The sequence below is a fragment of the Triturus cristatus genome, chromosome 5_1 (genome assembly GCF_964204655.1).
Source record: "Triturus cristatus chromosome 5_1, aTriCri1.1, whole genome shotgun sequence".
NCBI lineage: Eukaryota > Metazoa > Chordata > Amphibia > Caudata > Salamandridae > Triturus > Triturus cristatus.
This window is the reverse complement of record NC_140587.1, coordinates 443,726,422-443,740,351: the sequence shown is the minus strand read 5'-3', so window position 1 is coordinate 443,740,351 and position 13,930 is coordinate 443,726,422. Positions and strand designations below refer to the sequence as shown.

Below are 13,930 nucleotides of genomic sequence, written 5' to 3'. Positions count from 1 at the left end.
GGTGCCTCCAGGGTCCTTCAGTTGGCCCTTCGGTGCTGTTGACTGCTGGTTCAGCCCCCTTTTTTGACTTCTGGTTTTGGCAGTTGGTAAGCCTGTGTAGGTCCTGGGATTGGGCCTTTTGTGTCTTCTTTATTGGCTGCTTGGCAAGCCCTCTGCTGTTTTACCCGCAGGCCCTTCTGTTTATCCTCTGCTGCGGAATTGTTTCCTAAGAGTTGTTCCCATGTTTTCTTGGGACGTAGCATACCCTATGTGGGGTACTTGTAGCTATTACATAGCTCTGTCATGTGCTGGGGAGGTGTGGTCACCATTTTCGGGTTCCTTGCTCTCCTTGGCGTCACGGTATATCGCTGGTGTGGTCTCTTTGGCAATTGACTTGGCGCAGCTTGCGTTGTGCCCAGGTCTGTCCTTCTCCAGGTTCGCTACGTCCCTCGACCAGTCTGGCCTGCTGTCTGCAGCGTGGTGTTGTGCGATTCCACCCTTCTGTCCGATGTTTCAGCCTGGTGCTCTGTCTGGTGTTCCAGAGGGACTGGCTTTCTTTGGCTTTCTGTGTTCTGGTTGACGGCCTGGGCCCGTCCTCCGTGTCTCTCTCTCTCTCTCTCTCTCTCTCTCTCTCTTTGTTCTGCCTGGTCCCACTTCCTTTGTGGGTCAGTGGGTGTTTCGGGACCGGCCCCTCCCTTAGGGTCTGTCCTGGCCCTCCCTGGCCTCTGCCTTCGGCTTACGCCTGGCTTGTTCTGGTGCACTGCTCCATGGTGTTGGCCGCTGTTGGCTGCGCATGCCTGCTTGTTCTGGTCCACTGTCGTGGCCTTTAATGTGTTCCCTTGTGCCCCTGCCTCTGGTTCCGTTGGGGCTTTGTGCATCTGTACTTTTCTTCTTACGCCTGCGCTATTGGTAGTGGGGCCGTTTCTGCCTTGTCAGCTACTTGCGGCCAAGGTGTGTTCGGCTGTTTCCTATCACTGTGTGTTCTTCTTACGGCGGGCCCTGCCTCTGGTTCTACTTCTTCTCCCTGGGGTTTGAGGTGGTTCTTTTGTTCCTTGAGGCCCTTCGGGCGTTCTCTGCCCCTGCGGGGTGTTAGGCGGTTCTCCCTTAGTTGGGCTTGGGATCTCCTGGCCTTCCCTTCTTGTTCATTTGACATGTCCCCTGCTGGGGCTCTGTGTCTCTCCTACTGGGGAGGCTCTCTCGCAGGCCTGCCTCCCTTCTGGGTATGGCTAGCGTATCTATTCTACGTTAAGGAATCTGCGGCTAGTAGTCTCTATCAGATGCACAAGTTACTTACCTCCGGTAACGATGTATCTGGTAGAGATGATTCTAGCTGCAGATTCCTTCACGGCCCGCCCTTCCCCCCCGTTCTGCGAGGACCCTCAGCTTGGTTTTCTGCACTCTCCTCCCTCTGGGTGGCTTGTCTTCTGTGGGTGTCCTCTTCGCTTTCTTACGGTCAGACTGTCCGGTTCTGCTTGATTGTTCCATTCCCCCTTTTTTCTTTTGATACAGGGATGATTGGTTTCTGCGTGCCTTTGCTTCCCTCCAGCTGGTTTCTCTCCACTGTAGGGGCCTCCTTTTGCTCTTTTTTCCCCTCAGTTTGGAGTTTTTTGATCCCCTTGCGGTCTTCTGCGTTGGGGATTCTTTGCCTGTCCTTTGGCCTCCTGCCCCTTTCAGGGAATATGGCCCTCCTTGCTCTCTCTCCTCTCTCTATCTCCTCTCTCTCTCTCCTCTCTCTCTCTCCTCTCTCTCTCTTCTCTCTCTCCTCCCCCTCTCTCTCCTCTCTCTCTCTCTCTCTCTCTCTCCTCTCTCTCCTCTCCCTCTCATATACCTCTCATATACTTGTGCCTCCAGGATGGCTATTGCCTTGGCTTGCTCGGTTGTTCCTCGGAGTGGTGCTCTGCTCTTTCCCTGCTATGGCCTTCTGGTGCTTTAGTGTCAACTGGTGCTATCGCCTTGGCTTGCTCGGTTGTTCATCGGAGTGGTGCTCTGCTCTTTCCCTGCACTGGCCTTCTGGTGCTTTAGTGCCAACTGGTGCTATCGCCTTGGCTTGCTCGGTTGTTCCTCGGAGTGGTGCTCTGCTCTTTCCCTGCTGTGGCCTTCTGGTGCTTTAGTGCCAACTGGTGCTATCGCCTTGGCTTGCTCGGTTGTTCCTCGGAGTGGTGCTCTGCTCTTTCCCTGCTATGGCCTTCTGGGGCTTTAGTGCCAACTGGTGCTATCGCCTTGGCTTGCTCGGTTGTACCTCAAAGTGGTGCTCTGCTCTTTCCCCGCTATGGCTTCGCTGCTATAGCCTTCTGGTACCTTGGTGCCAACTTGTGCTATCGCCTTGGCTTGCTCGGTTGTTCCTCAAAGTGGTGCTCTGCTCTTTCTCTGCTATGGCTTCGCTGCTATAGCCTTCTGGCAACTTGGTGCCAACTGGTGCTGTTCCTTACCCTTTGTTTCTCTCTGTTTTGTTTCTCTGATTTTTTCGCACACTGTTCCCATGCTCTCCTCAGTTTTGTTGTGATGGCTCCGCGTTGTGGCGTGGAAAAGTTCTCCGAAGCAAACTGACATTAGCGCGCTGGGGTGGGGCTTATGTGACCTCGCTGACGTCACGCCTGCGGAGGATGGCGGGGCGGAGTCGCATGGTGCCGGCGCTCAGAGATGCTGGGACAAGAAAGTTTTCTGGGTCCAGTCTCACGCCTGGGGATAATTCTACGTTAAGGAATCTGCATGTACAATCGTCTCTACCAGATACATCGTTACCGGAGGTAAGTAACTTGTACTTTAGCACACCAACAAGCCAATGTAGGACAGGCTATGCTACATACTCTTTTTCAAACCACTGCAACACCCATAGGTTATCCATCTCTTATCAGGAGGGACTGCTTTAAGTCTGCAGAGCATGTGTATCGACAGCCACACATGCCATTCAACTGAATAGATTACTTACCCTGTAAACATCTATTCATGACATGTAGTGTTGTAGATTCACATGCGTAAACCCTCCTCCCCGGACACCCGTAGCCATTGCAGTTCCTTACATTCACTAGTCCCCCCCCCCCTCCCTTTTTATGCATTTAGCAGGGTAACTGCATTAAAAACAAATACTGTACACTGCTTTCTCACGCACCTGTGGGAAAACAATCTAACTGTGGGGTCGATTCCCGTGTGCATTACCACCGAGAGGAGGAGTCCAAGAAAAACAATTTGCACAACTCTGGACTCAACACTAGATGGCGGGAGTTTGCAGAGCATATAAATTTACAGCACTACATGACACGAACAGATGTTTACAGGGTAAGTAACCTATTCCTTCCTAAAATTGAGCGGTGGAAGGGCAGAAGTAAAGAGGCTGTCCTCTGGGGAGGGGCAAACACATGATGGACACTGAGAAGAAGCCATCAAAAAAGAAGCAAGCAACGTAGAGTGACAATAAAGGCAACCAATGGTAAACAATGGGCAGGCTTTAAGCCCACTGTACGTTCATGTACGATGACAATAGGTCTTTTTCTACCAGACAGGTGTGCATTGTCTGGTAGGCTCGACCCAAAAATGTTAAGGATAGAATTTTTATCCTTGATCTCAGCTGCTGGTGATTTCTGTGGGCTTCTCTGTTGTCCATTGTTTTTATGTCCAGTATGCAACTGTAGGCAGAAACAACCTATATGCAGATCAGCCTAGACCCTGCTCCAATAGGAACAAACCAGATCACCCTCCAGATAAGTACACAAAGCATCGCAGGCCTATCTTGAATCCAGTGGCAAATTGAGCACAAGACTTGCATCTGGGCAGATCCTGTCACCCATATGGCGTCTCACTTAGAAAAAGTAAATGTGAGCTGTGAAGTGCTTTAGTTAATCTGAGGCACTAGTTATTACTCGACTTGCACTCCCGGTCATAGTCTTTTGCCCGCTAGGTCACTAGCTAAGATTAATGCAAGCATTCCACCGATCACAATTTTTGGGGGGTTTTCAACAAAATACTGCCTGTCTTGATTCAGAAAAACTTCCATATGTTTTGCAACATTATTTGTAGCTACGCGTTATGTAGTACCTTGGAATATAATGTTTGATCATGTATGGAAAATTATGTATATATGTTTACTCGCCTATATATAGATTTGAACTGTGATTTAAAGATAGTCGTCAGGAAGTACCAGATATGGAGGCAGGCTTCATACATAATTGTCTCTGCCCACAAATCTTTTACAGTATTTTCCTCAATACCTTGAAAAAGGATTTGCTTAATGTCTAAGAATAATTGTATTTGTCCATATTACCCTACAAAATATGGCATTATTGCAAGGTAACTTTTAGAGAAAGATTTATCTGTTTAACACATTTAATGATATAGTCCTAGGAGGTGTTGGTAATTCATAGCGGTGTTATTTTCAATTTACAGGTTTATCAAATCTACAGCATGAGGTCTGCAGAGGACATATACAAAATACTGACATCATATAAAGCCAATTATGTGGTTATTGAAGATTCTATCTGCAGCGAGATGGCCACAGCGCGAGGCTGCCGCGTTAAGGATTTATTGGATATCGCTAATGGTCATGTACGTAGTGCGTTCGAAGCAGACTGTGTATGGTTTCCTTAAAGTGTTGTATGCGGTAATCTAAAGTGAATCTGTGCCACAAGATGGACTGAGCACGGCCCCTGGTCTGGCTTCAAATTGCCTGTCTAACTCTGAATTAACTGCTAGCACCTCTGAAAACGCCTTTCTTGTAAGCAAAATGTGCAAAGCATGAACAACCATTTAAATGGCACTCACTGTGTCATTGTTTAGGATTTAGAGCCAGTGTAAAACTTTGTATGATTTTCCCTGAGTTGTCCATGGGCAAGGAAAACAACTACCCGAACATGTGCAGACATTGATGTCCTCACTGTAAGCTTCCAACTTCTACTCAATGATCCTCAGAACCCCGGTATGAGCAGGCCGGCTGCTAGAGGCCTCTGCAAGTGACAAGGCTTGCAGTTTGCAAAGTGGCGCATCATCTGACTGTTTCCGCAAGTAGACTCATCGTCTTTTTCATTATATGTTATATTTGGATTCTTTAAAACATTTTCTGACTGTAATATCCATCCATATACGTCCTACAGCTAAAAGGTTTGTAAGGGGTTGATTTATTGGTAGCTAAGAACAATTGCAAAAATGGTGAAATACACAGAGATCAGAGTCTCAATGTAAAGTTGCAGGAGGGATCCCTAGAAATCCACATATCTGGTCCCTCTGAGATATTTATTCATTTTTGGGCCATGTGCGGCACCATCAGAGATAGAGGGAGCTGTGTTACACCGGATTGCTAATCTTATGTTGCAGTTTGCGTACCATGTGGAATGTGTTCAGTTCAACAAATCCAGTTACTATCTCTTACACTTAAGATTTGCTGGTTTTCATAGCTGGGTGTTCAAACATTTTACCTAGCTGCAACACTTCTTTCATTGCAGGGTTCGATTTGATCTCATTCTTAAACTTGTAGCAGCATTACACTGCCTCTGTAGTGATAGATTTGTTTTACAAGATGCATGATCAAAACCAACAATCAATAGTTAACCAAACAGTGTTATAAAAAATATTAGTGGTCTGTGATCAGGATCAAAGGTCGTAAGATGTCATAGGACATGTAGCGTCAGTTCAGTCATCCCTGTGATTTTACCAAAACAATGCTGCTGTTCCTGTTTAAAATAGCTCTGTCTTCCTAGTGTCTCAGGGTAAAAAGTCCTGTTTAATATCTCATGTCTACATTTTTGTCAAGCAGATTGGTGTTTCTGTATTTTCAGATGTGTAGTATACCAGTGACTAACCATAGGCAGAATGTTGGGGACAGTGTTGAAATTCTCTGAAGACGCTTTGTGATAACAGTTCAATACAAACCATGGTACCTGTGTGTTATTGGAATTAATATTATTATTAATATTACACATGGTTGAGTTAGCTAAACGTTTTCCACAATGGTGATGTGTGGCTGTTTGGGTATCCACTTGATCATGGTATCCTGATGTGTTTGAGTATACTGACTTTTACTGGATTAATACATTTCATGCAGTAGGTGTTACAACATTAGATATGCCTTTTACCCGACTGAATTAATTTGCCAAAATACAATTGACATAATGTTCCAAGATTCTATTTAGTACAAGAAAATGAACAAATATTGTTTTTAACTGAAAGTATTCACCTCCTTTCAGGAGGGAGTTAGAATTACCACCATGGTGTAGGAGACAACCATTTTAGTCATTCTTAAATCATAGTAGGATTTGTCGGACTGTAGCACTTATTGGCTACTATATCTTAGCATAAAATTAAACGTTGTTGGCTGGAAGAACAGAAAACTTCCTCCCTACTCTGTAGCTCTAGACAAGTGTGGATTTGTCCTAGATGGAGGAGTCTTAACACTTCACTATACTGGAAAAAACATCAAGAAGGTTACTGAAAAGAAAGGAAGGCAATAAACAGATCATTAATTGGTAAGACAGGATGTAATTGTTGTAACTGCCTATCATTTTAGAGGAGATGCAGTGTTTCAGGTGCATACTTCTATCTGTAGATTCTTCATTGTTTGAATATATTGATACAGAAACTTTTCAATAGCTTTCTCCATCTATAGGTGGCACTGGCTCCATCTTGGTGCTGGAAAATATCACTCTGGCATCACTGGAACTATAAATAGGCCCCCGTAGGTGCACTGACAGTTCCCATTTGTACGCACCATCAGCTCAGTTCCGGTGCTTCCCCATCTCAGCTATGAACACTTTTTCACTCCATGATCATAGATCCAAGTGAGAAGCATAATATCTAATGGAAGAAGGTTGTTTCTTATTTTGCAGGAGATTCGCACCCTTGAGAGGATTCCAGATAAGGAAAACAAAGATAGCAACTCTTTTACTATGGACCTAGACTTGGCCACTCTCAAGAAGCCTGTACAGATAGTTGCCTGGTTGCCAGGAGGTATAGATTGGCTCCCCGTAACCCAGCTTTTTTGTGCGCACATCCTTCACCAGAGTGTGTCTGGTCATCCAGGCATCTTGTTCATCAAAGCAGTCCCTTTGAAAATCTTCCAATGGAAGGACAAATTCAGAAAGCTCAATCTGGCACAGTTTTGTCTGCCCTGGAAATGGATGACGGGTTAGTGGCCTTGGAACTACTGGACACACATATTCATATTGCCGTCCTGCAGTCTCATAGATGCTACTTGTGGTTCAGGGTAAGCCAGGAGCATTGTCAGTTAGACTTGCTCCCCTTCGGTCTCACCAGTGTCCCTCAGTTGTTCATGTAGGTGATGGCAGTGGTTGCTGCCCATCTTTGAATGTCGGAGATAACAGTTTTGCCCTACCTAGATAAGTAACTGTTGAAGGGGATCTCCCGAGAGTCAGTCGTAGACCAACTCCAGACGATGACTAAGCCTCCTCACATCATTGGGGTTCACAATCAACAAGCCAAAGTCACACCTGACTCCTTTGCAGAGGCTTCCTTTATTAAGAGTAGTTTTGGACACAGTGCAAGACAGGGGACTCTGTCTGCCACAATGAGTCTGGGACATTCAGGCTATGATCCCGATTTCAACTTTGGTCCTGAATCTCGATGGTAGCAGCTCTAAGACTTCTTGGCCTATTAGCCTCCTACTTGTCGACTATGCCAGATGGCATATGCAGCCTCTGCAGTGATATTTGAACTTCCAGTGGACCAGACCCAAGGCAGCCTGTCAGATGCCATCCAGGTTTCAGAGGTGACCCTACGCTATCTGGAGTGGTGGCTGCTTGACCACAATTGGATCAGTAGCAGACCTCCCCCAGAGCTTATGGTGGTGACAAATGCATCAATGCTGGGTTAGTGAGGTTATCTGGTGGAGGTAGAGATCCAAGGACCCTGATATCTGGCTGAAACATAGCCCCATTTCAATGTGTAGGAATTGGGTGCCATTCATCTGGAGCTGAAGGCCTTCCTGCCATTAATCAAGGGAATGCTGGTACAGGTTCTCACAGACAACCCCACTGCTATGTGGTACTGCAACAAGCAGTTTGGAGTAGGGGCCTTGGTCCTGTGCCAAAAAACTAGGTGCCTCTGGAATTGGCTGGTGTGCTAGGGCCTATCTGATTGTGAACCACCTGGCAGGATCTTTGAATTGCGGGGGGGCAAGCTCAGCAGGGGGTGCCTGGCAGTTCACAAATTGTGTCAGCATCCCAAGGTGGCAGAGGGCATCTCCCGACCTTCCTGCCTCTCCTTCCCCAAGTTCTGAAGAAGATAACAAGCAGCTGGGCCCAAGTCATCATACTGGCTCCGGATTGGGCTAGGAGAGTGTGGTACCTGAAACTTCTGAGCATTAGTGTCTGTCCCCCTGTCTGGTTACTGCTCCAGGAGGGTCTTCTGTTGCAGCAGCAGGGTAAGATTCTGCATCCAAACCGGTGCAATATACACCTCCTTTCATGGAGGTTGAGCGGCAGTAGTTGACTGTGTTCGATCTAACACCTGAGGTTGTGTTATGTCGCCTTTGCTCCCAGGCATCTATCTATGAACTCCATTTACGGCAGGCTCTAGGAAAAATGTATGGCCTGGGGTGGAGTCCTCAAGATCAACTTCTTGCAAGCCAAACCGTGTGATGTTTGCTTGTTCTGTCTTTCAACCAGCAAGGCTTTGCAGTGGACACTACTAAAGGTTATTATTTAGCTTTTTGGGTTGGTGGACCAACCGTCCTTGTTTAAATCACCTGTTGTGATGCGGTTTATTAAAGGTTTTACACACATTCCCTTCTAAACTGTTTGTAATGCCACAGCGAGATCTTGACTTGGTCTTGAGGTTTCTCAGCTGCTCGTAGGATCTTCTGACCTTAAAGACGGTCTTCCATGTTGTAGTCACTTCAGCTCGTTGCGTAAGTGAACTCCAGGCTCTATTTGTACAGTCACATTACACCACCTTATTTCTGGACAACTAGTGTTGATAACTCTGGCAACCTTCTTGCTGATAGTCATGACTCTTTCCCATGTTGGGCAATCCATGACTCTTTTAGCATTCTTTGCCCTGCCTCACCCCTCAAAAGAGGAGGCGAGGCCCCTTTGGTTGGACCCTAAAGAGCTTTAAGCATTTACATTTATCTTACCAAGGAGCACTGGGTAGACGATCAACTTTTTGTGGGGTTCTTTCAGGCGAAAAAAGGAAAGGCTGTGCAGAAAAGGACTCTGTCAAGGCGGATAGTCTCCTGCATTAAGATCTGCTACAAATTGGGCATAAAGTAGCCTCCAGAAGGACTGAGAGCCCACTCCACCAGGGCTTAAGGCTGCCACTAGTGCGTTGGCATGTTGAGTGCCTGTTCTTAATGTCTGTCAGTCCGCAACGTGGGCATTGATGGACATGTTCATGAGTCATAACCAGGTCTAATGTGAAGGATATTTTGGTTATTCGATCCTGCAAGATTTCTGATCTGAGCCGACTCCACAGACCTTTGGGAAGTACTGCATTGGTTTCTATTCAATTTATCAAAGTTTGTTTATTTTGGATTACAAATGCATAAAACACATACCTCAAATCCACCAATTCAATAAATACAATGATCTTCAGTTAAAAATAGATAAAACCATAAAAGCCTTCTAGAAGATTCTTTGAAAAATAGGAAGGTTTGCAATCCCAATTTCTAGCCAGTGACGGGTGAGGGGCCCAATTCTGGTGGTCGGCTGGAGCTCTAAGGAATTTGGACACCTACAAGGGTTTATTTTGCTGCCATTCCTACGCAATTGCATATTATTTAGGCTGCATGCAAGAACTTGGCCATACTGATCAATACCACTTCTCTAGTGTCGGATTTCAAAATCCTTAAGGCGGCTGAATTAAGTGATCTAGGGCCCAGGAGTCGACACATAGGTAGAATCCATTTCTTGCATGGTTGTCTTAAAGCAGAGCACAAAAAACATAATAAAGTGTGGTATCGGGTCCAGAAATGTACAATGGACATGGATGGCTAGGGCCACTAGTCTCCCCCATCTACCTGTGAATTCTGCTAAGGGAAGAGTTCCATAGCAAAACTTCAAGGAAAGCTGCCTGGGAAAGGAACCTTGAATGGCATCTAATGAATGTTCTATTCTAAAGGTGAGGGATCTGTGATTATAAGTGTCCATCAGAAGATCAAGTTACATACCTTCAGTAACAGTTGTTCTGGTAAGTACTTCACCTAACCACACATTTCCTAACTGCTATTCTACCACCCTGTTCTTTGAAGTGGTCCATCTAAAAAGGTCCTAATTTAGAGATTTACACACTGGTACCAACATTTGTTTTGTGCTCCGCATCAGAAGGCGCAGGAAGCAACAATTAAGAAACTGATGTCAGCATACAGAAGTGACTCTTATATGTTGCTCCACTCAGTCACTTCTGGGTTGGAACAAAGCCCGTGCAGAGTAACAGAGGAGTGTGGCACTTTCTTGCGGCACGAGGCAAAATTGCTTTGTAAAGTTTCCGGATGCAGTTGTTTGCCTTAGGAAAATTCTAACTGTGAGAATCTGCGGTTATATAGACTATCCACAAAAAAAGAGCATTACTGAAGGTAAGTAACTTGTTCTTCCACTCTAGGATGTGGTACACATCTGGAGGAACTAGAAATCTAGACAATTCGGCTGGTGCTAAAAGCCTTTCTTCCATTCTTTTGCAGTTGAGCTCTCCATATCTTGATAGACAACATAACCATGATGTGGTACAACAACAAGCAGAAGGGAGTGGGGTTGTACCTTCTCTGTCGAAAAACAGTACAGCTCTGGTCCTGAGCAGAGACACACAAGGTCCAGTTGGTTGCCAACTTTCTAGCTTGTGCTTTGAATGCCTGAAGGACAGCCTGAGTCAGTGTCGCCTTGCTGACCATGAGTGTAATCTTCACTCAGAGGTGGTACAATATCTCTTCGACCTTTGGGGCACACCTCAGGTGGACCTACTCACCGCTCACAGTAATGCATATTTGTTGAATGCTGTCAGTTCTGTGCCTTCAGGTGTGTGGGGCAGACTGCATTGGTGGACTCGTTTCGATTAAAGTTGAGCTTTCCACTTCACTACACATTTTCTCCCATACCCATGAGTCCTTAGCTACTGATGAAAATTCGCCTAGACTGGGCCAAGTCATCTTAATAGCACCGGACTAGTTGAGAAGGATGTAGTATTCAGACCTGACAGCTTTCCTTGAGCCTCCACTCCTTATCCCTCACAAAGTAGATCTTGTCTTTCAATCGGAGAGGCAGTTGCTGCACCCCAACCTCCAGAGCCTTCACTTTCATGTCTGGAGACTGAGCAGGGACTCCTGAAGTGGCGGACATAATCCTAAGTGCCTGCAGACTCTCCACCAACACTGTATATTCTGGGTGACGGAATAGATTTTTTGAGCTGTTTTCAGACACTTTAGTAGACCCTTTTAAGGCCGACTTGTCAGACAGCTTGTGCTTCACCCTGTCATTAGCTCAACAGGGTAGTTCCGTGGGTACAGGGAAAGACTACCTATCTGCTCTGTCAGCCTTTTTTTGTCTTCCAGATCAACTGTCCCTCTTCAAGTCACCCATAGTAATGAGGTTTCTGAAAGGCCTCACCAACATGCCACCCCCCTCACTTCATTATGCCTGAATGGGATATGAGTCTTGTTCTCACATTTTTAATGTGATTTCGTTCTCAGTTTGAACTTTTGCACGGTTGCGGCTTGTGACTGCTTACTTTTAATGCACATTTTCTGGTAGCCATTACATCATTGAGATGTGTCAGTAAATTACAAGCACTGAGCATTAAGTCTCACTCCAGTTCCTACTTACCTGACAAGCTGTTTCCTATAACCAGGGCTACCTTCCTGCCCAAAGTTGTCACTCCCTTTCATTTAGGGCTGTCCATCACTTTGTCTACTTTATTTTTCCCTCCACATCCCACTGAAGATAAGGAAAGGCTTCACATGCTGAATCCGAAGAGGGCGGTCAGCGTTTGCACTGACAAACCAAGACTTCTGGCTTGAGGATCAGCTTTTTATAGGCCGTACTGGTAAGATGAAGGGCAGAGCTGTCCAGAAAAGGACTTTATCAGGGTCGATCATCTTGGTCATCAAGATGTGTTATGACTACCTCACAAGGAACCTTCAGAGGATGTTGGAGCTCGTTCTATGAGGGCAGATTCTTTTGCTTCACATCTGGCAAGCGCAGTCCCTGTAACAGACATCTGCAAATCATCAACTGGGGCTTTATGACACACCTTTGCAAAACATTACCGTTTGGATTTGGAGATGTAAGTTTGGCTTTATGAAAGTATCTCACTGTAGCTTGATTTCCATCAGAACCTTTCAAGGGGCCAAATCTATATTTCCTCACGTTTGGGGTCATTCGAGTATCATGAATGTAAGGGTTTGGGAGGAGAAAGGTATTTTGAGAAAGGCAATGTTGCTAGCAAACGTAGTAGTTGAGGTGTAAAGAGTTGTTAGGTCCTCAACGCAGCAGAGTAGAGGTGCTGAGTGAACCGCAACAATGACTATGCCACATAACAGAGACAGATTTTAAAGAGGTGCTAAAGCTTGGGCAGACCATTGACAGCTCGGGTGGAGACAATGATAGAAATAAGTAAAAATTGAATCAGAAAATGGTTATGTCAGTCAACTTGGCAGGATCTTATCCATTTGCTGGGTCTTTCACCCAGCGTTGCTGAAGGCTTGTAGCGGGGTTCCACAAATATTATTTTATAATCTGTGAGTGTTGGCCATGGAGAGACAAGCTGACAAAGTACAAAGCTGCTAAATAAATAATTGTGTGAAGATGCATCACCTTTTAGTGTTTTTTTCCTGGTCCAAATATTGCAACATACAAGGTACTTTTGAAACCTATGAATTCAAGATGGATCTTTGTGTTTTTGAAGTATTTCTTAAGCAATCTAGGCTCATTCTTTCATTAGGTGAACACTTCTGCTTTCCTCCCTTGGTCATCTCTCAAGCCTAACACGCGGGTTCCAATTCACATGATCAACATTTGATCAAGCAGTGATACAACATTTTCTGCAGCAGATTGCAGCCTTCTCTCTTTCTTTTTTCCTTGCCTCAAGACCATCTTCACCTGCTCTGGGTATCTTCTGTATGATAAATACACAAAATGGTACCAGTTCCTATGGTGGGCAGTCCCAAAGTGGTGAACTGCTGGGGGGTTGGGAAAATAATGGTGATTGTGAAGGTTCGCGGTGATGTCTAACGTGTAGGCCAGATACTCCTGGGTGGATTTCCAAGTGCCCTCACACACCCTTGCGGGTGCAAAGCATCATCATCGGGCGTTGCTCCTCGTGGGGGTGGCGCTGCAGTCCCTCACGGGCCCTTCAGGAGGGCTCTCTGTCGGAGATCTTTTTACTGGAGTAGCCGTAGTTGTGCGTGCGGGTGTGTGGGGATGGTGGGTGGTGTGGTGAGGCTAAAAAGACCTGTAGGAACCCCAAACGGTTTATTAATGGGTCCTGCGGGTCTGGTTAAAATCTAACGGGGAGTGGTGCCTAAATAGCACTCTAAAAAGGTAGGGGAAAGGTAGATAGTTCTGTTACTCTCGACCCGTATGTGATAAAGTTAGAGTGAGAGTGAGAACGTGAGGTGGGTGGTCAACATGTTTCGCGCTTCCCAGCGGTCCCTAACGGATCCGTAGCGCTTCGTCAGGACCAAAAGGAAAGTGGTAACAAAATTTGATATAGGTCAGAATGTATCCTATATGTCCATAGTATAGGGATCACGTTTTATTCGAGTCCCTATGAGCGAACCTAAAAGGAAAGGGAGGAGAAAAAGGGGACAGGGAGACAAAAAAGGGGAGGCAAAATGAAGTGGTCAACAACATCTCCAGGGGGCGTAATACATGTCCCTGGTATCAAAACGAGTCGGTGCGGAGAAATACTCGCATCATGGTTGTGCCACATGCCAGGGGAGGGGGGCGGGTGCAAGAAAGACTGGTGGTTCTATCAACTCTGTCGGTATACGGGTCACGCAAGATAAATCAGTGCGGGA

General features: G+C 45.9%; 1 protein-coding gene across 1 annotated transcript in view; it reads left to right on the top strand.

The window, feature by feature from the left end:
• Positions 1–13,930, top strand: part of DPY19L4 (dpy-19 like 4) — a 554,933-nt gene that overhangs the window by 518,401 nt on the left and 22,602 nt on the right. The window contains exon 18 of the mRNA XM_085605236.1: positions 4,360–4,518. Coding sequence (XP_085461362.1) covers positions 4,360–4,518 — 159 coding nt within the window. The remainder of the gene's footprint in view (positions 1–4,359; positions 4,519–13,930) is intronic.